Raw genomic sequence first — 24558 nt, 5'->3', positions numbered from 1 at the left:
TTTTACTCCTTACAGATTAAGACATGTAAAAATGTGGTGTAACAGGTAACTTATAAAATATTTTATTTTGACAGTGTCAAATTTAGCTTTTTGGAGAACCTTTCGCAATTCTGCCTAACGGGTTTCTGTACGGTATCCAGCTTTTAATAAGCCTTAAGAAATCGTCAGAGATATTAAGACTAAATACACAGAATCTTACCATGGTTTTTCAAAATACTTATTTAGGCTACACTACCAATATTTAATATAAAAACAAACAACAAATTGGAAGCTAATACAAGTATCATAACGTCATTATGTAATCATTGAAAAACAATCAACAACCAAATTACAAAAAACTAAATTATTTTCACTTTTAAGGTTAGAGATGACAATACACTTCGATCATGTGTAGTAACTCACTGATAGGATAAATTCACTGACAGTACTGCTACGCTTTGTTTGTCTACTGCCTGCCTTGTTTGTACAGTCCAGCTGACATCAAAAAATTTGACAAGAGTTGTATTTTGATGGGCAGAGGGCTTGGGAACCATTTTCAGGAGAAAACTTCCATAGCAAAATTATATAACTTGTCCACGATTTATTTTCATTATTAATTTTTTTACGATTTTCATTTTTGGATACATTTGATGCATTATATACAGAAAAAACAACAGGAATGAAGGAAACTAATTTGTTAGAAAGAAAATTATTGGGCCCACATCGCTTGAAGACACCCACTCTGTAACTTAACTAAAGATTTAAACATATATTTTTTTAATTTAAGTGAAAAATTATCTTTCTTATGAAATGTCCTAACCTTGATAAAGCTCTTGCTCGTCACTTGCTAAATATTTTGTGTTTTTGACTTCCCATAGAATGCTACATGCTCAAAGTTTATGTTTTACAATACGTGTATATATTCGTATAACAAATTCAAAAACATTCCTTTATATTTAATTACATTGCAGTAAAATTGAGTAAATCCAAATTATACAACGATTTATTGGAGTTAAACTAGTTAATTCTACTCATATTATTAAAAAAAATTGCTAGTTAACATATAATATGTGGCGACAATATTGTAGGGGGGCTACAAGCTTAAGGTGTCTTATGCTTTAAGAGTAGGGCCGAAATAATAGGATGATATATAAGTAATAACCGTTGTCTTTACACACAAAATAATATTTAATAATATGAGCAGTTGATGCCAAATGAAGGGCACAGGGGAAGAAGGAGTTAAGGACCATTTAGCAAACTTTTCATCAGAACAGTGAAAAACAACATTAAATTTGTGATATAAAAAAAAGTTTATATTAAATAATTTTGAATAATTTGTATTAAGGTTAGATATTTAATATGTAAAGCCATTCTAAAGTTTTATTTGATAACTCTAAAAATAATATTTAAAAAAATATTTCCTTTAAGAACTACCTAACTCTGGGTGAAAAAAAGGGGTTATAGACACGCTAATAAACTCCTTTTTCCCCTGAAGTGTCTTTCTTAGTAGAAAATTTGAGATAGCACATTTCTCTCTATAATGGTTTGGATCAAAAATTAAAAAAGGAATGCATGAAAATTAAAAAACAGCATTTATTTTATTGTTACGAGTTCTAATACATTATTTTGCTTTCTTCTTTTCCTTTGTGCAGTGAGGCAGATTTTCAAAGTATTCCCTGGCAGTCAGGTTTTTACAAAACTTAGTCAATTCCATCACATCTTGATATTTTTCATTAGATATTGATAATCTATCTGTAATCATACACAATACACTATCAGTAAAAACTAAAGAACAGAAAATATAGGCCTAGGTCTATTTTATAAAAGTAAATTTATGCAGCTTTGTAAATTTACAACATGTAAGTGATTTAATTTTGAAAAGTGCCTTTCTCAAGGTTTATATTAAACAATCATTTTAGTGCTAGCCCATAAACTTATAAATTACCTTTCAAAGAAACGTCTGGAAGAGTAGTCTTGTCAACAACAAATCTCTTTCTTTTAGGTAAGGTTATGGCAACACTGTCCCAGTGGCCACTATAATTATTCCCTGAAGTATATCAGGACGTTCAGATGAGCAAGTCACTTTTATTTCTCTCATAGGTCTTATCAACACTGGGATTTTCTTTTTGTAAGTAAGTTCTAGAAATTCTTTCCATTCCATCCAAAAAGTGTAGTCAATTTCTTCAACCACAAACGGTGATGGGTTTTGGCGAGCCATCGCGAACGTAATTTGCCCATTCTGATGGGGTGTCAGCCCAAAAGTTAGATTTTATTCGACCCATGTTCCGGTCGCATTCAGTATATGAATGTCCCCTTATCGGGTAAGTAAATTGAACATTTTTAAATCTGTTCTTAACATGTACCAAATAATGAAGGAAACGGTACACAGTCAAATTTTTATTTTGTCCCCCACAGGAGTCTCCGAATATGTGGAGGTTTTCTACATCTTCAGGCAAGTGTTTTTCGACAAAATGAAACAACATTTGGCATATGTTGTCGCTTCCTTTACTCCCTTCGCACTCAGAATACATATAGAAAATACTTTTACCACTACCTAGGATGTGTACATTAAATGAATATACTGACAATTGCCTTTTGTAATAGGCGTCGTTTGTTGTCACATTAGGCACAGACAAATTTCGAACCATTTAGTCTATACAAATTCCCTCAAATGAAGGTGTTTTCTGTGATGCCAAACGTGCCTTTCTTTTGATATCATAGAACTTTTCAGCTTTTAAATTATATGAAGTTTTTAGCTGAGTCTCAAGGGTTTTTATTTCATTAGTCACTGTTAATTTGTCATCTTCATATTTAGCTTCTTTTAATTTTAACACTGTAGACTACTCAGTTTTACGTTAGTTGCATCGCAAAAACTACACGTATCCGTTCGCGGATAGCCAAACGATATGTTGAAGTTTTGTTGCATAATGGATCTATAGGTCTCATATGAGCATTTTTCGTCAGGGTATTTAGTCTGATACATTTTGTGCATGATTGAAATGTTTAAATCGTCAGGAAGGTACTTCTTAGACGTATCATGCAAACAGTAATGGGCCACCTCTGCCATTGAAAGAAGTTATATGTTGCTTAATCAAATTTAAAGTACTCATTATTAATTTTGTGTGGTCTGTTGGAGTGCTTACCACGTTGATCTTTAGGTGAGCACCCCAGTCATCTTTAAACTGTTAATTAAGTACTCAACTTTCTTTGGGTAAATCCCATGGATTGAGATAAATGCCTTACGGCAAACTTCCCATTCAAAAACGACTCCGTTTTGGGCTGATCTTACTTTATATTTGCAAGATACATCTCTTACCTTTGAAGAGTCAGAGGGTATTTTAGGGCCGCCGTTTTTGAACCGGTACAATAGAAATCAGACCACACAGATAAGAATTTTTGTTCGTTAGTGGTCTCCAATAGGTTGAATTGTTGTAAAATCCTTATCTCTTATTTCCAATGTTAGGCCTACTTTCTCAAAACACTTATATCTACACTTACAAGATGCACCAGCCTCATGGTCCCTGCAACCCTCATTTTCTTGGTTACATCACACATTCTTCCATGTACTTTACGTTTTCTAGTTTTTTTATCACTCTCAGGACACTCCACATTTTCACTTTCACTCATTGTTTGATTGTATCAATTAAAACAATCTACAAAGTAAAATCCCAATTTTAGTAGTCACAACTAACCTCATTCACCACACAAAACAATCTGACTGAAATGAAAACAATAGCTACTAGGATCAAAATAGAGTACTATTTACATCAGCTGAGTCATTACCTGATTCCAGTTAATTTGGAAACAGATAGCTCTAGTAGTAACTATTATAATTGTAAAAAACAGATAATATAATTAATTGGCTTGAAACTTCACTTCTTTCACAGTGTGATGATTGTAAAAGGAACACACTTTCAGTCATGCATTTGACTCCTTCTTTCCCAGTAGCGCTGCACGTAACTCCTTATTCCCCTGTAGCCAATATTTTCAAACTATTAATTTATTAGTGATATAACCCGTTTTTCCCGCAAATGATATAACCACGTGAATCCATTTTCTTGCCTGCTAAGCAACGGTGAAATAAAAAAAAAAATGTGAAAAAATTGAGTTAACTCCTTTTTCCCCTGTGCCCTTCAAATGCTGATATTCTACTAACATTTGTACAAGTTCAGTAACGTACAGCTGACTCCAAAAAAGGTTGACAAGAGTTGTATTTTGATGGGCTTGAGTTGAGAAATAGATTAAGAGATATTTCAGGAGCAAACCCACGAGAAAATGATATAACTTATCCATGATTTATTTTCATTATTATCTTATTTTACAATATTCATTTCTGGATAAATTTGATGCATTATATACAGAACAAACAATAGGATTGAAGTAAATTGATGTTTCAGAAAGAACGTTATTGGGTTCTCTTCGCTTCCATAAAAAGTATTTACAATGCACAGCACCTATAATGAAATAGCACAATATAATGCGACTGATTATTTTGTGGTGTAAACACTATATGCACTGAATACGGTTGAATGTAAGTTGCCTCTCGTCGAGTTGGAGTTAACGCTCGATATGATGCTATGTATAACAGTTTATCAGTTCAGTGCGGTGGTTCTTAAATTAATTTAACAACATGCTCAGTGTTTACATTTCAATTGCTAAGGTTGTACATGGCAAGTCAGCAAGCGAGTACACTCAACGATAAAATAACAAAAAGTCTGTCTCGATATTCTATTCTGTACTAAAAATAAGACTGGTGCCTTTTTCAATAACGTGTTCAGTTACTGAATAATTGTATAGTATGCAGCTGTCTCCTTATAATACATACAGATACAAATTTTATTACTGTATCCCATTTTTAGTCTTCTTTGCCTTTTAAACAATTTGTTATTCTATGGACTCCGGAACCGGAAATGCACACTTTAATTTGTTTGTTGTGCTCACTGTTACTTTGCAGACAAAATTGGTTAAACTAAAGTAATAAACAGTACTGTTTACTAATTTTTGTGTTATCATAAGATACTGAAACAATAACTAAATATGCCACTTGAAAGAGAAAACCCAACAATAGTAGATACTGAGTAAGATTTTTATTGACTTTAATTTATACCAATTTTAAGATAATAGGTTCAAAAATTTGAAGATAATACAGAGGTTACACACATATCATTCATTGTACTACATTTTAACTTGATTTAGGCTACTTTTTTTAGTAGTGTAGTAGTATACTTTTATGTCACGCCTTTGTAGAGAAATATCAAGTAGGCCATACCATATATAATAAATCAAGAGCACACCAGTTGACATTTAATCTAATAATAGACAATTAATGTACACATTTTGGGTAGGGTACGATAAGCGGACTCGGTTTTTTATATCGAAGAATGTAGTCTTCGATACCTAATATTCGCATCTCAAATCCTAGACTATCAATTGATATAAAAGTATCTATAGTCCTCAATAACAATCATATACTATATTAAAATATGAATGTAATATTTACAGTGATCAAACAAGTTATTATAACAAAAATTAGGAAAACTGAATTCTACCATATTTGCTTCTCTCACAGTTACAGTTGTTTCTTTCCCACAAATTTGACACAATGGAGTTTTCGGTACGAGTCCAACATGTTGAAGCCACAAAAACAATATATTTTATTTATGTTTTATCATCTTTCAAAGCAATGTCATGTAGTTTTCTAAAATGGACTGCCATTTTTAATAATTAAAATTATTTATGTAAAATTGGAAATATTACCCTACGTGTATTATTTTAATGTTTACAGCTGTTGATATAGACTATTTAAGTTAATAATTTAAAATAATTAATCAGTATCGATTCATCATATATCGATGGTTATGATTAAATAATATCGTTTGCCAATTTCGATATAAAAAACCGGGTCCGCTTATCGTACCCTAACCCACATTTTCATAAATATTTACCTTACCGATAGCCTAACAATCCAAAATATTAATCAATTCCACTTCACATTTCAATAATGTAGGCGAAGATGACTTATATAACAAAAAAATATTGTAGGCCTACTGCTTTATTAATAAAGAAGATAATTTCTGTATGCAGTTATCATTTGATTTATTACTTTTATTGTAACTGTCTAAAAATAGTGTTTTTATAATAATGAATACAGTTTTTATGGTATATTTTTAACAGTCGTTCTACAGTTTCACTATGGCCTCCTTTTGAAGTAAATGAGCCACAGTACGCAATATTTAGAGTTCACATATGAATGAATAACATCATTGCTTCTTTCTTATATTTAATAGCTCTACTTACAAATTATAAATTAAAATTATGGGTGGAGTATGATAAGTGGACCTGGTTTTTTTATATAAAAATTATCAAACTATATTTATTTATTATAAACATCGATATAATCAACCAATAGTAATTAATCTGTACAATAAATAAATCAGCTGTACCGACCGTATACATATTTTCATATTCTAAACACAATTTTTATCTATAAGTAACTTTATAAAACTAAACAACATAACACTTAAAAATGATTCACTGTGTCTTTCTCGGTTTTAAGATGTTTGTTTTGTTGTTACATTTTCTTTATCATTTAAATAACATTTTTCCTGTCACCTGTTTTAATTTTATAATTTGATTAATGGTTATGGTTCCTTTAGTATTCATGACATTACATAACTGTTTAAACTATTTCCATTTATTTGAAACATGTGACTTTCATTTAGTGTTTTAGATACATTGATATCAATTGATAGTTCTACTGTTCGATATATAAAGTATCGATGATTGTAATAAGCGAGATAAAGACCAAGATAAAAAATTATTTTAAAAGAAAATGTACAAGAGAGAAGTCATATGCAACAAACAATCCTTGACATAGCTACTGCTTTTAATTGGTCTCTAAATGTGACCCCTATCCTATTTATATCTCTGTACTTGTCTCCTAATGATTTACAAACATCTCTGAATCCTGCTGCCCATCCTGAAGCTGCTATATTCATGGGAGATGGAAAAGAACATTAATTATTAGGGTGGCCTAAATTACTACTGTACCCATCTGAAAACATTTTACAAGCCAACATTATATTCTTAATGGGAAATAGTTTTTATCTTCATCTTAACTTTAATGAAAATGGCCATAATAATTCTGTGACAAAGTGTCTCAATTAGTGTATCAGGAAAGTAACTAGCCAGCTTATTGCAGACAGTGTTAATTAACATGCTTATTACAGAGCAGCCTAAAGTCAAGAGCATAGCCAAACAGCTTCACTGCATCTATCTTCAGGTTTGGTTGACAAGAGAGACTACAGATAATTTCCTTAGTTTTGTATCTATATTTTGGCACAACTCATTCTTTGAAAACCAACTAATTGATCAAGATTAAAAAGAGTAAAGCCTCGATTATAGCCCCTGAAGGAATGCCACACCTGACTTGGAGGGGTGAAAATTTCATAGTCTTTAGCGTTATAACTTAGCTACTGTTTTGTAGTCAGAAATAAATGCTTTCCAGTATCATGTATTATGAATAACATATATGTCTATTTTATTCAGCAGAATCTCCTAGGATATATTCAAATGACTTAATGGGGTCTGTCACTGTCAGGAAAAATGCATCAAAATCCCTCTCATCAAAACCAACCAGGACTTATGAAACCAGCTCAAACACAGTGGTTACTGTAGACCTCCCTTCACTGAACTCATGTTGTTATGTTGCAAAACGACTGTTTGCTTCAAAGTGACTCCACATGCTGGATTTTACAGCAACTTAAAAAATCTTTACAATTACTGGAATGTGTGATATATTTCTATAACTGAAAACAGACCTGGATGACAGAACAAACTTCTTGAGTCTTAAAACATGGAATAAAGAAATAATGGAAAGAGCAAAACAAAAGTTTATGTGCCATTCAAAGAAAAGAGAATACAAATTTCAAGAAAACTGTAATCCATTCAACAATCTGAACTAACAAACGGTTTTTTAAAGATTTAAGCTAAGAAAAACTCTAAAATTTATGTCTCAGTAATGTACTAAACAAGACAAGTAGGAATTCATACCTACTACTTTTGGGATCCATTATGTGTTCAAATGAATAGTGCCAGAGATAGTATAACTTACATATACATTCCTAACATGTACATCTAATAAGAACAAAATAAAAAGTTACAAAACTGTACATAAACTATATATCTTATAGAAATTGATAAAATTATTGATGAATATATTGAATTAAAGTAAAATATTCTTCATATTCCTTCATCTGTTTTATTTAAAAAATTGTCATCGATATTATGCCTCTGTAACGTTTTTGTAATGAATTTGAAAAGCTTATTCTCCGTGTATATAGGTTTTTTAATCTTCAGTCTATGAGTCTGAGTGATAGGACACATTTGTATTATTATATGTGTTAATTAAAACTTTAATTTTTTCCAATTAGGAACGTTTCAAACAATAGTCAATATTTTTAGATTTCTAAAATGAAGTTTTGTTGATTTGTCTGTCATTGTTTATTTTTAACATTTAAGCATTTTAATGAGTAAATATGTATTTTATTTTTTATTGTTAATCCAGGTATTTTCTTAAAGAACTACTTGAATTTTCTTTAAAACAAATTTTTCCCTAACAACACCCCTTTACAACGTAATCTGTGGTTAAAGGTGGGTGAAAATAGGAAATTTCTCCAATATGACATTTGTGGGCAAAGATGTTGTGGCGTTTGGAAAGGGCTGTTTCATAATTCTGTACAACACAACCACTCAAGAGGAAATAATTTACAAGGCCAACAGTGAAGAGAGAGGGGAAGGAGTGCAGTGCCTAGTGGGGTACCAGCAAGCTCATATGTTTGCCTTTGCTGAGATGTCTCCATACCCAAGAGTGTTTCTGGTGAGGTACCCCTCTCTGGAGCATGTATGCATTCTTCAAGGTAATTTTTTGTTTTGTTGTATTTATAATTACATTAAAATATTTTAAATATCTGGTTCAAATTAATGGTATGTCCAAAGCCATAGTTGAGTCTGCTTTGTTGCTCTGATCAAAAATACAAATTCATTGGTTTCAGAGATCTACTTTGATGATCTACAGTTGAGTTTGCCTTGTTGTCCCGATAAAGAAAGAATATATAAATAGATACATAGGACTCAGAGACCTACTTCCGACCATTTAAATATACTTATGGTGTTACAGTTGAGTTTACCTTATTGCTACGATCCAAAAAAATATATACACATGTAGAACTGAGAAGTCTATTACAGTCTAAGGGAAAATCCTTGCTAATTGCTGTATAAGGGAGAAATCTTTACCCATTTCATGCAACATTAACAAATAATTGTTTATAAGGTTTTGCGTTGTTTTTTTTAGACTGTAGTCTGGGAAGGAATGGATTGCTGAGGCATGTTAGTGTTTATTTCTCTATTTATTTTTCTCAAGACAGTGATCTTATGTAGAAACATTCACAGTTTTGTTCATTGATGTGGGTTTTATAACAGAGTTTTAATTAAATTTCTAATGCATTAGATGATTTAAATTTGTCACTGGTTCAGTCTGTAGTAAACATTAGACTATAACTTCATCTTTGTAATTTGCATTAACTACTGATTAAACATTGTATTTTAATATTTTGTAAAATTTAATAGTAAACAAATGTTCCTACCTCTTTGGTGAAATTTCAGCTAAAAGCATCAAGATCTAACTGTATAGTGTCAGTTACTTTGGCTTACGTTTTGTAAATATTATAATTATTTTCTCGAGTTTTATAAAATTCTGGAAAACTTTTCCTATTTTTCTCTTTATCAAAACCTTCCCTGGCCTTCAAGGAATATAAAAAAGAATTAGTTGAATTGGTCCAGCCATTCTCGAATGGCTTAGCAAATGTGTATGTGCTTAGCGATTACATTTATATACATTTAGCGATTAATTTTGATTTATAAGATTATCACAAGGCACACAGCTGACTGTATCATTTGCTGACATAGAATGTTAGCTACTTATGTAATGATTTAAATTTCAGATCTTCAAGTGGCACACACATATCTGGCGATGTCATTTGCCGAGATGGAGTGTTTGGTCTGTTTGACTGGCATACCAGTTTATGAGATAGTAGTTTGGTGTTGGAGAACTGGAACTAAACTTGTATCACAGCCTACTGGTGTCATCTGTCAAGACTTGCAAGTTAGGTAAGTGACTTACAATTACACTAAACAATTTGAGTTATCCAACTTTGCATTTATGGTGTTTTACCAACAACCAACATTTATTTAGTGTCAGTCTAAGGTCTATTAACACCCAGCTGGGATAACTTCTGGTTGGTTTATACTTTCCAGTTGAACCTACCACTGCGCACAGCAAAACCTGATGTGTCACTTAAATCTGGGCAACCTTATGGATGTCCAGGAGCGGCACATGACTAACTGGAAATGTCAAGATTCTGGGGTGCAAGGGTAATTCGATAGGTCTAGTCTACTGCGGGAGATGACGGTTGGAATTGGTGAGGTTCGTTCCCTAACTATCAGAGGTTCTTGCTAGCCTCAAAATAAGGGTGTGCCACCCCCTGCCTGCTTTGACTGGAGAGGCTGTTCAGAGCTGGCCTCCCCTTCTTCTAGAGGAACATGACTCTAATTCTTCCTCATGGATCTCGATAGGAGGCGGCCCCTACCCCCTAACCTTACCCATCCTGAATATCCTGTCACTCTGGAAGCAGCGCTAAGGTTCTTATAGGATTAAGTGCAATTTGTAAGCTCCTTGTCCTAAGAGAACAAAAAAAAAACCTCTGTATACAAATTATGATATCTAAAAACCAACTTATTTTATCAATATTATGCTGAAATTTAATCAGTGAGCAATGATTGTGTGAATAATGGATATTTGAACACAGAAGGCAACCAAGGACGTAATTTAGTGCTAATCATTTATTTTTGACTTGATTACAGATGCAGCGTGTCAATGCCTATTGGAGTCACTTTGTTAGCAAAACACGAGCGAGAAACTGTATTCCAACTGTGGCAAGTGAACATCTGCTCCAAGCTGTGTTTACTAAGCAAGACAGAGTTCATCAATGGAGGTCTGGACGCAAACACGTACGTCTCTGCGTTCTGTTGGTCTCCAGAGGGCACTCTTATGGTTGCAGATACCAACGGCAATCTCTATCAGGTAAATATAACACAGTTATGTGAGTTGTGTAAATTTCCATTAAAGGTGAGATGTTAAGAAATATACTATTTAAGATTCTTATCAAATTAGTTTTTATTCTAAACGTTTAATAACATATGAATGGTTACACTGTTATTCTTAAACATGTGAATTATTTAAAAAATTAACCTTGTTGAAGGCTTTTTGCAGACTTAAAGACAAGTCACTCTGCAATCAGGCCCCTTTCAAAGCACTCCTCTCTGTGAGACATGTCCTTCTTCCAGTAATTCTAACACTTGTAGAAAAACGTCTTGAGTTCATCTCTTTTAACAACTAATTGGTTCCGTCATTTCATATTGTTTAATTCCTTTTAGATCTTCAATTACTGTTCCTTGTTCAGGGAAGTTTTTAATTTTGGGAAGAGCTAAAATCACTAAAGGAGCTACATTAGGAAGATAGCAGTAAGGCTGATAAAGTTGTGGTATGTCACGTTTCATGCAAAATTCTGGGTATGATTGGATGAAGGAGCTTGTGTATCATCTTCATCTAGAAACCAGTCAAAACTTCACAAGAATTCAAACTGCGCTCTGATTAATTAAAATTGTTTTCCTTTATGAAATATTTCTCAAATAAAGACATAAAAAGTTTTTGGATTTTTTGCAGTTGCAGGTCTGTCAGAAGGTAAATCATTCTCTACTAAAATTTGACCATTTTAAAACTGTCTATAATTCTTTTATTTTGGTGTCATCTGTAAATTAATCATCAAAGACTGCATCATACCAACATGCCCGGATAAAAAATGGTCACGTTCTTGACAAAACTTAACTTGACAAAACTTTTTTAAGCAAATTTGATTTGATTCATTGCAGAATTAAATACAATTGTAGCGAGACACAATAACTATTCAGTGTAGCAGTAATACTCTTTTTTGAGTGAAACGGGAAGGGTAACCTATCCAATATGAGTATCTTTCTGATGATAATTGCGTGCAAACGCAAGATGTAACTGAAGATTGGATACTTACTATCCCGGCCAATCTCATAGAAATTAATAAATACAAAATTAATCATAATACATATATGTCATAAGTGCTGGCAAAAGTACGTTCACCGAAACGTGAATTTTGCACTTGGCAAATATAATCAAAAACAGAAAATTATCAGTTGGTAAAGAAAGCAGTGTCCATATCTGGTTGTATTTTGCTTTTTAATGTAGAAATTGTCAAACTGATGTAAGAAAATGTATTTGCAGGTTAAGGAAGAAACACAGAGTTACTCTAAAGTGTTCTCTTGGCCATATCGGCTGAGAGAGGGTGGTACAGTCATACCTACCAATACCCTGTGGTGGATGGGTGGAGTTGTAATGTCAGGTCCTAATGGTTTCATCCAGGTAATAACAATTATTAAAAATATGTAATAATAATGATTTAATTATTAAAAACACACACAAATTGTCATTTTAATAACTGCATTAATATTTACATGCCGGCGGATAAATCCACTTCCATGTTACAGCTCAAGCCAATTAACATAGCACTTAAGTTTTTTAACTTTTTTCTCAGAATCATTATTTTTAAATTATTACTATACTTGAGATTTAATCTTCAAAATAATCTGTAATCGTAATTTTTATCATCAGTATATAGAGCAATACATGGTTATAGGAGGAATAAAGGAAATGGACTCTCTTTCTTTCTCTGTCTTATTCTCCATGTATCAACCTGTATTTGGTGTGGTAGTGTTTAAAATACTGTAAACATGTTTTATGTTACTTTCCGGCAAGTAAACGATCCAGGTTTGGTATTTCAAAATAATTTTTTGTTTGATTTTTATTCAGTATGTTTGCTGTGTTCATTGTATAGTAGTTGGGTTGTTTTCTAATTTATTGTTTTATGTAATAATTTCTGTCTTACCTTGAGAGTATTTGATTTATTTTCTTTAATTTTTTTGTTACCTTTTTCTTTAAATTTGCTCTTTGTAATTTATTAGTTTAATTCGTGTGTTTCATTTTGTATTTAATGTTTTGCTGTTTGTCAAAAAGTTAAGCTGTTCATATCGGTTGAGTTGTGTTGTTTATTACTGGATATTGGTTTTCATTTCTGTGTGTAGTTGTACAGATGTCAGTGTTGTTGCTTCATTATCTGGCTACACCAGTTATTAAAGATTTTTCGTGTATTGCAGTTCATCAAGAGAGTGAGTAATACAGAGTTCCAGCCTGGATGGTGTATAACCAATCAAGGACCCCTGCTGGTCATGTGTGTCAACCGTCTGAGAGACAACTTGGTAGGGTGGTCTCAGGAAGTGAGTATTGCAGCTTATCACTCATTGATTCATATACAGTAGACACTGTTTAATTTTGTATAGTTATTTGATTATTTAAATGTTATGTATGGTTTTTAATTTTCTTGTTTTTTTAAAGGGGAAGGGGGAAAAAGCCGTCATGGGCAAGCCGCTAATTGTACTTTCAGCATTTTAAAAATGTATAGAATTATTAGAGATGTAGACTCAAAAAGTGTTTGATGAAATTATATACAATAATAAAGCTTTGAACACCTTTTGTACATTTTTTTATTTCGTACATTGTACGAAATAAAAAAATAATATATCAAAAGTGTTCAAAGGTTTATTATTGTATATTATAATGTATTGAATTGTTTTTTGAATAAGCTATTCATAGATTACTCAGATTGATTATCGTTGATTTATTCTGTCTTGTATATATAAGTGTAAAGTTAATAAAATACTTACTTTACTTTCAGAAATTGCATAGAATACTTTTTTATGTAAATTTATTTATTATATCCCATAATTATATTTTCTTCCCGTAAGAAAACAAATGTATCAAGCATTTTTTATTGAATAGGAGTTTTGATGTTTGAACCAAATGTGACATTGTTTGATAGGAACTTTGGAAAAACTGTCTCCCTCACTCATGTGATCGGCACCAAAGATAAAACTTTATGGAACATTGAAGGCAAATGTCTCCATCATAAATCCAAATATGCAAGTTGGTAAAAAAAGAATGACAGGAAGTGTGGTGGCTGTATGTCTGGCGACGTATACTGACAGGTGTGTGAAGACAGGCACGACAAGCAAGCAGGCACTCAATCATCTGTCAGTTGTGCGTGTGCTTTATAGTAAAGTGTAACAGTGCAGTGAGCCCCATGCTTTGTGATGGTGTAATGATCGTCTTACTACTTTATGGTTGCATTTAGATTCTAGTTAAAAGTAAAAAAAAGTAGACAAGGAAAAACTGTTTCAATCATTGATTTTAAATTACAAAAATACACTCACAATAAGAAACCTAAATGTTTCGTTTTGAGCTTCTCATCGTTGACTTTCTTTGGATCTCTTCAGACGAACATGACTCCAGTCTGAGACAGCGTCAGATACCAGACGCTGCAATAAAAGGAATGCAAACTGGAGCTAAACTGAAAATTCAGTTGAATCAACCGTTCTTACCATAGCTACGTTATGTGCAGAAAACTCACACTTTTATTTGAAATTTAAAGCTGTCTTTATTATATTACAACTTTTAGAATAGTATAAATTAGGGAGAAGATGTTGGTGGTCATTACATAATTTATTAGGGGGTTAGTGTTTTTGTTTCGAGTTTGTTACAAGGAGGAGAGGAGGGTTCTGAAAAGTCCAATTTTAGTGTTACATAATTAAGGGATGGCTCCTTACATGGTAGTGAACGTTTTACATTTTTAGCATAACATCCTCCTTAAATTTTTGGAAAAATATCAATAAATTATGATGCCTCACCCTCTTGGTTTGTTTGCTCTACACTGAACATGAACTTGGACCTAACTATTTTCAAACTTTCCCTTGAAACTGTATATTGATATGTTTTGATGTTGCTCTATCCAGAACTCACTTGTGCAACTGTCTGCTACTGACCAATCTGCCAGTCTGGAAGTAATGAAGTTCTACGGGGCTGCAGTTCGGCTGTTCTCTTTCATTCACCCCATGGACGATTATTTTGCCACAATAAGTGTCCAAGGGGTCCTGGATACTTGGCATAAGAAAACTGCAACCCTGGTATTGAAATTTTAAAGTTTATTCTAGACAAGAGTTTAATTGAGACTAAGAATAGCAAATATTAGAAATGGAAGTAATCCTCTCTTCTTGTTTTTAGTCTTTATTTACAATTAGATTATTTTATATATCGGTTATGAACCTAACATGGAAATTCTAAACTTGTATTTAGCGTTTATTGTTTCATCTCTTTTTCAACTTGAGAGTGTTATGATTCCAGTTAGTAAATAAAATCAATACAAATGTTACTGTGGACCTTAAGTCTGGAGAGATTTTTGGAATGTCAAACCACTTTATATCAGTTATATGCCAAGGTCTTAGCTAAAAAATAACTGTTAATCTGATTTTTGAACTAACACAAAGTGGGAAATTCAAAGGCTTTTAACACTGTAAAGCCAGTTATCAATGATATGACCAGTGGTACTTTGCAAGAGTCTACCGATGATGTAAAACTATTGCACTTAATATTTATTGCAGTGTAATACAGGAAGTTACCACATTCTACTATTTGAGACTTAAATATTTTAATATTCTAATATCTTTATTGATATTTGTTCTATTTAACTGTATTTATTTATTTTTAAACTGTGAACGAATAGCAAGTTAAATTTAAGAAAGGGCTAAGTGGTCCTTACTTTTTATCTGCAAATAAAGAATTTTTAGTTCAATTTTATTGCATGCAAGGATTAAAAAAAAAAACAATTATAACTTAACTTTATAACAAACAAGTTCCATTGGTGTAGGCTACAAAATGTTGTGCAGGTAGGATCGATGCAGATCACGAATGCGTTTGTACTGGACATGCAGTGCAACCCTCAGATGCCCTACTTGGCTCTGGGCAGATCTGACGGCACACTGCAGATCATAGCTACCAGTGAGGGGGACCCGTACCAGCTGTCAGAGCTCCACCTGTGTTCCGAGGAGATAACCGGAGTTACCTTCAGCCCCTCGGGCACACTCATCGTGGTCGCCAGCTACAAGATTGGCAGAATATTTGTCACACAGGTCAGCTGCAGTTGTGTTTCTATCATACACATATTTATTGCCAATACAATTAAAACTATATTTAACTTATATATATATATATATATATATATATATATATATATATATATATATATTTGATATTGTACTCTATATTCTCAAACATCCTGAACCTCTGAAGGTATATAGTGACAGACATACGTATAACACCAGAAATAGAGAAAATGTATCCATAGATTTTTGTAGACTAAACAAAACTATTAACAGTCACACAGTAATCGCTTTGAAAGTCTACAACTTTTTAAGACCACAATGTACAATCAGGGCCGCATTTACAAATTCGGCGCCCCTAGGCCTACAGACCAAAGAGCGCCCCCCCCCCCCCCCAGAGGACTCTGATTACACTGACGTAGAAATCCAGTAAATTTCTTAATTACGTAATTTTGATGAAAGATAATTACAATAGTATATATATATATATATATATATATATAGGAGTGTTTTGAATAAATAAAAGCAATGAACCAATGAATGAGTCAACGTCGCACCCTGGACCTAGTTGACCTTGGCCACCCGCCCCGCCGAGCGCCAACACCACCCGCCGCCTCAACTTTTTTCTTTTGTGTACTTTAAAATTTATACGCCCTAGGCCTGGGCCTAGTGGGCCTATAGGGAAATGCGGTACAATGAATGTAAACAAAAATTTTATTCCTGCTTTTAGTCAATCCATTTTATTCATTAAAAGAATCTGACTGTGGAACTGTTTGTTTCTAGACATAACCTATTTAGTTTAATAATTAGATTTTAAATGTTAATGTAATATGTTTTTTATTTATACAGACTATATTAGAAAATTTATGAATGTTATATAATTCTGTTATTGTAATTTCTGGGGTTATGTTTCACTTGTTGTTATTTGTTTATTTGTTATATACCTGTTTTAATTTGTTATTGATTTATTTGTATCTTAAAATAATTTAAATTGTGGCTTGACTGTTTTGACAACTTCGTGTTTTGGGTACCAAATTTTACTTATCTGGTTTTATGCTAGTTTTTATATTTTATACATCACTTTTGTCGTTGCTTGTGTAAGCTTTATGACAATAAACATATTCTTATTCGTAATCTTATACAGGAACACTGTTTTTGCAATATTAACGTCAGAGAAAACAAATTGGGAAAAGGAAAGCAAAAAAGTGAGGGAAGAGATTATCTGAGAGGAAAGTGAACTAACAACAAGGTAAGAGTATGCGACACCATGTCAAAATAGCAGGCTGAGGTTATATGGAATATTTCAGGCCTTAGCTTAGTTCGTTCACAAGATGTCCGGTGGACAGATAGACAAACAGACAACCCTACAAAAAATAAATGTTTTCACATCCCCTGGGCAGACAAAAAATAAATTGTGTCAGCCTGTGCCAGATAGGCTTCAATTACGTTCAGCCAAGTTCCATGCACCATCATAGAAATCCTTCTTGTACAGTACAGTAAAGTAATATATATTTCTTTACCAAGGCAAAGTTAGGCCTAAGAAGCCCTCTCTAACACAACACTTCATTCTTGTGTATGTAGAAATGGAGCTTCATGTAAAATTTAAACTGTACAGATGAAATCTTTCTCGAAAAATCTTGCCATAAGGTAATTTCAAATTTTTATCTATTAAGTTGTGTTCAATAGCTGTGTTTATTCAGTGAAATCCTATGGGAGTGACAAGCAAAATCATCGAATCCAGTGTTGCCTACATAGAAATTAAGTCTTATGTAAAATTTCAATCCTATCAGTTAGTTTTTAGGATATTGTGCGGACAGACAGACAGAAATGAAATGATTCCAACCCTTAAGTGATAGGCTTTGTTAACGCTCAGCCAATAGCTAAAGGTACTGTTATTTATAATAACTCAGGCTGTGTTGCCAACATGTCAAAAAAAAGATCCCTTTGGTCATAAGAGCCTCAGTACAATTTACTTTCTGGATATGCCTCGTAATTTGTAAATTATAAAGTTAGTAAGACTTATTTTATATTGCTTTATAACAAAATGGAGGTTTATTTCTGAAGAGTTATCATAAATGGTGTAATTTTGCTATGATCACTGAAATAATTTTATGCTGTTTGGTGTGATAATTTCTGAACACCCTGCATATAACCCTGAAGCAATATTGTAACAATCGTGTTCAGGGTCTGGTGGGAACCGGACACAGGATCAATGTGCTGAATCATCTGTTGAGCAACCAACCTATCGTGGACATGATAGTGATGTTGCCCGGTAAGCTGCTGGTTCTAGTGAATGACGAGATGTCGGAATCTCCCAGTGGTAAGCAGGTGTGCGTCTACTCCCTGCCTCGGCTCGAGGTTGAGGCCAGCTTCACGTTGGACACTACCTACCACGACTTGCTCCACACGGGCCACGCGCTGATGGCGGTGCCTTACATCTCGCGCCAGATCCACTTTTTGAACCTTGAAATGGCCATGGATTCTGTGAGTTAAACAATCTAGAAACAGGTTGCATAGTTACTATTCAGTTTATTCCGAACACTTCTGTACAGAATTAGATGCTGCAGTGACAGCAATATCAAGCTTTTGTCAGCTGCATATAAAAAAAAAAATCTTCCATATGTAATATGAAAGGCACATGTTTATTTACAGTTTTGAAATAATTACACTATAGATAACTCATCCAATGCTATAAATAGAAACGTGGAAAAAGTGAGAGCTTGGATTGACCTCTGTGGAGGTAACTCAGATAAATATACAAACCGTAATTATCAAAGTTATGTGGTACAGCCCTAGTGTCGGACCTCAAAACTACTCATCTGTACGAATGAATTATCTCCTCTGTACCTAATTAAAAGTTTTACCAATTCCAAGATACATGGTGCAAAAATGCCCTGTTTTATATTATATTTATAACTTTTATAAACTTGTTTCCAATTAAAATAAAATACACAGATTTTTCTGCTATATCCATATTGTAAAAAAAATAATGCCCTATGTAGATACAAAATGCCAACTTTTCAGAAAATCTAGAAAACTGACAAACTTGTTAGTCAAAGTCAAAGTCAAAAATGACTTACGTTATTTAAGAATAAGTACTATTCTAATGTTACTATACTTGCATAGTATACTTGTATACTACACTACTAATCTCTATTGTTAATATTACTTGTTATTTATAAAAAATATAGTGCTTAATTTAGTATTATTTTCAAACTTAAAATCACGTCCTCGAAAGTTTGTGCTTAAGTTTTTTTTTGTAATTATTAATAATCACTAATTCCATAACATTTATGTAATTCTTTCAAACATTTCCCATAAAATAAATCAAAACAACAGAGCTAAGACTGATCTAATCATCGCACTTGTGAAACACCAAATAATTACTATTGGATATTATCAGTATTGCATCCCAAAGTGTGGTTAAAAGTAGCACCCCGGTTTAATTTGTTTTTCTCTCCTTCATTTACAGGGAGAAATCGATGTAACAAAAACGTTAACCAGTGGTCATCAAATCAGGAAATTCCACATTAGCCTCTTTGGCAGCCATCTTGTCAGTTTTGGATGGGATGGTCTGATATTCCTGCGGTGCAGAGAGAACTTACAGATATTCTGTATTTTAGAGGCACACCATCGTTTCGATTACGGTGTCAAATACGCCACAGTAGACAGGACTGCAGGATATATCCTGTCCTTGGGAAAGGAGGGAAATTTCGTCTGCACCAAAGTATTGTGAGTATTAAATTTATGAGTGCTTTTCTTTACTGTACGCCTAAAATGGGCAGGCCAACAGCAGTTTACTTGGTACTTTGCGAGCCAAATAGTAACACAACCACTCCCGACAGCTCCTCATATAAACTGGATATACTGTCATCTGAATGTAAGAGAATCAATTAATGACAATTTCTTTACTGTGTCATTAGGATATGTGATAGTGTCAATTTACTTCAGACAAGAACATAGCCTGGAAAGATTTGGGGAGGAGGGGTCCAGACAACTGATGTTTTTCCCGTAATGGACAGAGAGTAAGGACCCATTTTGTTCCTTAAAAAGTTCTTGGCCCGTTTCTTTGTTGAGAATGATCTTTCACCAGTACATGTCAGGAATACTGAATTATTTCTATAATAATAATTGTTTACTAATGAAGTAATTGAAAAAATTAAAATTTGGGGGAGGTCCGGACTCCTTGGACCCCTCGCTGGCTACATCATTGCATGTAGAATGTTTTAAGGAATTCAGTAGCATCAGCGGATTAAATATAATTCTCAAATATGGTTCAGCTCTTGTAGCATTGACTCAAGGTACAAGAAATTATATCAATATGGGAAGAATCAATATTTAAAATAACATTGTAATCAAAGTCAAAGCAGAGAATTTCACAATAATAATATAACGGATTTCTTTCAGTCACCTACGTAGTCATATTTGCTGGTTATTTTCTCCCTTTACTTGTTCAGGAAGGTGGTTCCATAGCTTAGATCTGTATCGTATATCATTGCTGTGATCCTGTTTTAAGTGGATTTATGGTCTTTGTGTGAACATATATGATAATTTAAAGTATGAAAAGGTCAATCACAATAATGGTATTAAGCTTATTATCTCTCCCTATAAGGCTTCCTGGGTGTTAACTTTTCAAGGATCATTACAGCACTTTTCAGTGGAATGGTCTTGAGTGAGTTTCCGAGACTCACAAAGTCCATATCGTAAGCGTGACACAGAAAAAGTAATAAGCTATTTCTGCAGTGTTTTGGCCATGATTGGGCATGATTCCTGTACCTAATTTATTGCAAAGGTTTTTTTAAGGATATATTTCTCTACCAGTTTATATAATGGGCAGATGTGAAGGACGGGCCTCTAGTTTTTGGATCTTTTTTGTTATCTTTCTTGAATTTAGTGTTTTCAAAGTTCTGATAATATGTCCTAAGCAAAAGATTTGGTAGTTAGATTTGTTAGTGAGATAGCATGGAGTTATTCTTTAAATCCTTTAATGATTTTGAGGATATTTCAAATTTTCAAATTTTTATTTGGGAATTTTTAAATCTTTTTTTGTCAGTCTATATTTACTACCAGAACTTTATAAAAAATAAGTGTTGATAGTTTCAGTTAAACTTTGGTTGGATAATAGTTAAAACAACTAAAATTTAAGTACATAAAGTAATAACTTAAATTATACAATTCCAAAAGCGTGTTTAGACCAATAGTACAATTAGTTCATTTACATGTTTTAGGGTTCCATGTGGACATGTAAAGAAAGAACATGCAGTTGACAATGTTTATGAATCTTATTTTGCAAAGAAACCAATGAAATCTCCCTCAGGTAACGTATAATGGTTTTGATTGGATAACGATTCTTGTAGACAGAAAAAGTTTTAGGGTGTGAAGACTACTGATATTTTCTCGTAGTCAACAGAAAGTAAGGCCCCATTTGTTCCTTAAAAAGTTCTTGATCTATTTCTATGTTGAGAATGGTCTTTCAGCGGTACATGTCAGTAATACTGAATTATTTACATAATAATAATAGTTTACTAAAATAGTAATTGAAAAAAATTTAAAATTGGGGAGTTCGGACCCTTTAGACCCCCTTACTGGTCCTTGCATAAAGAATGTTTTGGGGAATTCAGTAGCATCAGCGGATTAAATGTAATTCTCAAATATGGTTCAGCTCTTGTAGCATTGGCTCTAAATAATTCATTTTCGTTATTTCCTTTACTTGAAGACAATATGTTTAATTTGCATGTTTAAGGTTATTAAGGTCAAGTGTAAAATATTTGAGATAGTATAAGTATTTGAATCTTAGTTCTTAGGTTTGTGTTGGTGATGTCATAAGTTTTCTGGTTCCCACTACATTTGAACTATGAATACAATTAAATTGTTGGAATATTTTAGTCCATCTTCACTCTTCAATCAACAAATGTTAAACTGACATTACCAATAATACATATCTGCTTTTACAGTTGAATTAAATGGAACAGAGGTCTATCATGATTTGCTAAAGCTTATCAAGTGAGCAACTGGCATGACCAATAATGGTCAATATGGCTTTTTATTACAAGCTGCCAATATTTGGACAATTTTATGCTATCTTCTTTGTTGAAGTTATCTTTTTTCTTTAATATTTCTAAGGTTTCTCTCCTTGGGTAATAGTATGGAATTTTTAAAGCATTTTTGTAATGAAGTAACAAATTTGCAACACAATTTTTCAAGTACAGTGGATTCCCGCTAATCCGAACACGTGTAATCCGAACGTCGGTTAATCCGAACAGGTCCAGGAGGAATTATTTATAACAATAATGAACAGTTATAGGAACTAATTACATAAAAAATGAAAATGGGTGCATCATTTCGTACATATACAAAGAAAACTATAATTAAATATACATACAGTATTTTATTAAGACAAATTGTGTACGGTACAGTACATAAATAATAATGAAGTTAAATACAGTACCAAATTGAAACTTATAGGTTAAGTATGAGTGAAATTACTGTATTAAGAAGTGAAATCAAACAAAAATTGGACGTACAGTACTGATATTATTATTGAGTACAATATTAATTGTTAAAAGACATAAATTCAGTTATTGTCTTCTGTCGCATTAAAGAGAGTCTATTGGATGACGCGTAGTTTCATACAACTATTGAACGCGTGGACCCGTACAATATCCAGTACGCTCACATTGCTTAACAATAGAACTCTGACACTAAATACGGTAAATGTGCTTAGTATTCGCAAACACGTTTATTTGTCAAGAAATACAATGCAACAGTCAGAAAACATGTTTTAATAAAAATGTTGATAATTCTATAACAAAATAGACCCATTCTCAAGTTTAAAACCGTATTTTTCTGTAATTCTGGCTAATCCGAACAATCACATAATCCGAATAGGGCTCAGTCCCAATTAGGTCGGATTAACGGGACTCTACTGTAAATCAATTTAAAATTGAAGTGTCAAACATAATTTGTTAACAAGCCAGCAATCTTCATTTTATCATTATTTTATTGCATGCCAACCAAATAATACCTACTGAATTACCAACATCTAATTCTTCCAGTTCACACCACAGCGAATGTTGTTAACACAACTACATTCTTAAAGTATTTTGGTCTTGCTGTCAAAAAAATCTTCAGTCAACAGATTTTTACCATCTGTTTGGTTTAACATCTGTTGACTCTCCTCAGCAAGATTGAAATATTTCAAGAGTTTAATACTTTTAGCCATGTTTCGACATGGTGCGAGCCGGAAAATCTAGATTTTAGTTATGATAATGTTAGCGTAAGCATAATAGCTACGAATACTGTTTTTTATCTTTTCAATTTACAGGTTTTAAATTTTTGTATTTATTTAAAACGATTTGTATCAATACAAACTTGACAGCATATCAAAAGGACTTTTGTTGTGATTTAGACAGGGAATAAAGGTTGACCAACAAACAGCCTTGGTATTGAGGATCTTCAGATGCTGTATTAAAAAAAGTACTGATGAACACAAATAGGCTTCAAAAGAGTTAGCCGCATTGTAATACTTACCATAAATTATTAAATTAGGTAAATAAACCAACATACCTGATACATATGTTAAACGTACGTTAATTATCAATAAATTTCTAGTATTGATTAAATAATGCACTAGAGTATATGGTTAAAAACCACAAAAATGTCACTGGGATAGACAGACAGTATGGTAGAGGGGAAAGTATAACTGCATATTTTTGGAATGGCTAGTTCTAGGAGTTCTCTCGAATCTACCCTGCTCCCCCGTATCTTTCGCTACACCACATATAAGCTCTCTACAGTAGTGTATTGATGCTAATCTCAGTCTTGAACTAGAAATTAAAGTAATCACCTCTAATTGTACATTCTCGAATTGCATATTTAAGGAGCCAGTACCTTCTCTTCTTCAATAATTGTTATACTTTTGAAACATGTTCTAAAGTTTGATGATGACATTTATTTTCAGCCATGGTCAGCGCAAAAACTTGGCTAGAAACCCAGATTCAGCAGAAATTAAACTTGGAGGCTGCCATAGCTGCTCCGGAAATAAAGAACATCATTGCTGATTTCAAAGTTCTTCAAAAAGAGGTTGAGTACAGAATTAAGATACTGTGCTATTTTAGACGAATCACTTATTTATTTTGCTCACATGTTGCTCTATTTCAGCTTGACATTCATAAGTCCTTGAGTACCTTCTACTACTTTATACATGAGAAATAGCTCCTATTAGACTAACTCAAATGCAGTAAAAAGTCATTTCCAGCCGTCCGATATTCAACCTTATGACACTAAGAAGGTTTTTTGTTTCTGCCAACAATATATCTCCACATCATGGATTGTTTGTTTAAAGTTTGTTATTGAAGATGGATGATTTGAAAGGATAATAGGATTTGGGACATTTACCATCCTCCAAATACTGGATTCAGTATTTATGTCTTTGTTCTAACAAGA

General features: G+C 32.9%; 1 protein-coding gene across 2 annotated transcripts in view; it reads left to right on the top strand.

The window, feature by feature from the left end:
• Window positions 1–4951: 4951 nt before the first annotated feature.
• The window catches only part of LOC124353074 (cilia- and flagella-associated protein 43), a 47395-nt gene continuing 27788 nt past the window's right edge, over window positions 4952–24558 (top strand). For both annotated transcript variants that reach the window (XM_046802887.1, XM_046802888.1), the window contains exons 1-12: window positions 4952–5057; window positions 8632–8897; window positions 9981–10146; window positions 10900–11119; window positions 12350–12487; window positions 13279–13398; window positions 14971–15141; window positions 15901–16143; window positions 18298–18597; window positions 19586–19845; window positions 21342–21430; window positions 24074–24195. In XM_046802887.1, coding sequence (XP_046658843.1) covers window positions 5017–5057; window positions 8632–8897; window positions 9981–10146; window positions 10900–11119; window positions 12350–12487; window positions 13279–13398; window positions 14971–15141; window positions 15901–16143; window positions 18298–18597; window positions 19586–19845; window positions 21342–21430; window positions 24074–24195 — 2136 coding nt within the window. In that variant the 5' untranslated portion in view covers window positions 4952–5016. The remainder of the gene's footprint in view (window positions 5058–8631; window positions 8898–9980; window positions 10147–10899; window positions 11120–12349; window positions 12488–13278; window positions 13399–14970; window positions 15142–15900; window positions 16144–18297; window positions 18598–19585; window positions 19846–21341; window positions 21431–24073; window positions 24196–24558) is intronic.

Source organism: Homalodisca vitripennis, chromosome 1 (genome assembly GCF_021130785.1).
Source record: "Homalodisca vitripennis isolate AUS2020 chromosome 1, UT_GWSS_2.1, whole genome shotgun sequence".
Lineage (NCBI taxonomy): Eukaryota > Metazoa > Arthropoda > Insecta > Hemiptera > Cicadellidae > Homalodisca > Homalodisca vitripennis.
This window is presented reverse-complemented; position numbering and strand designations above follow the sequence as displayed.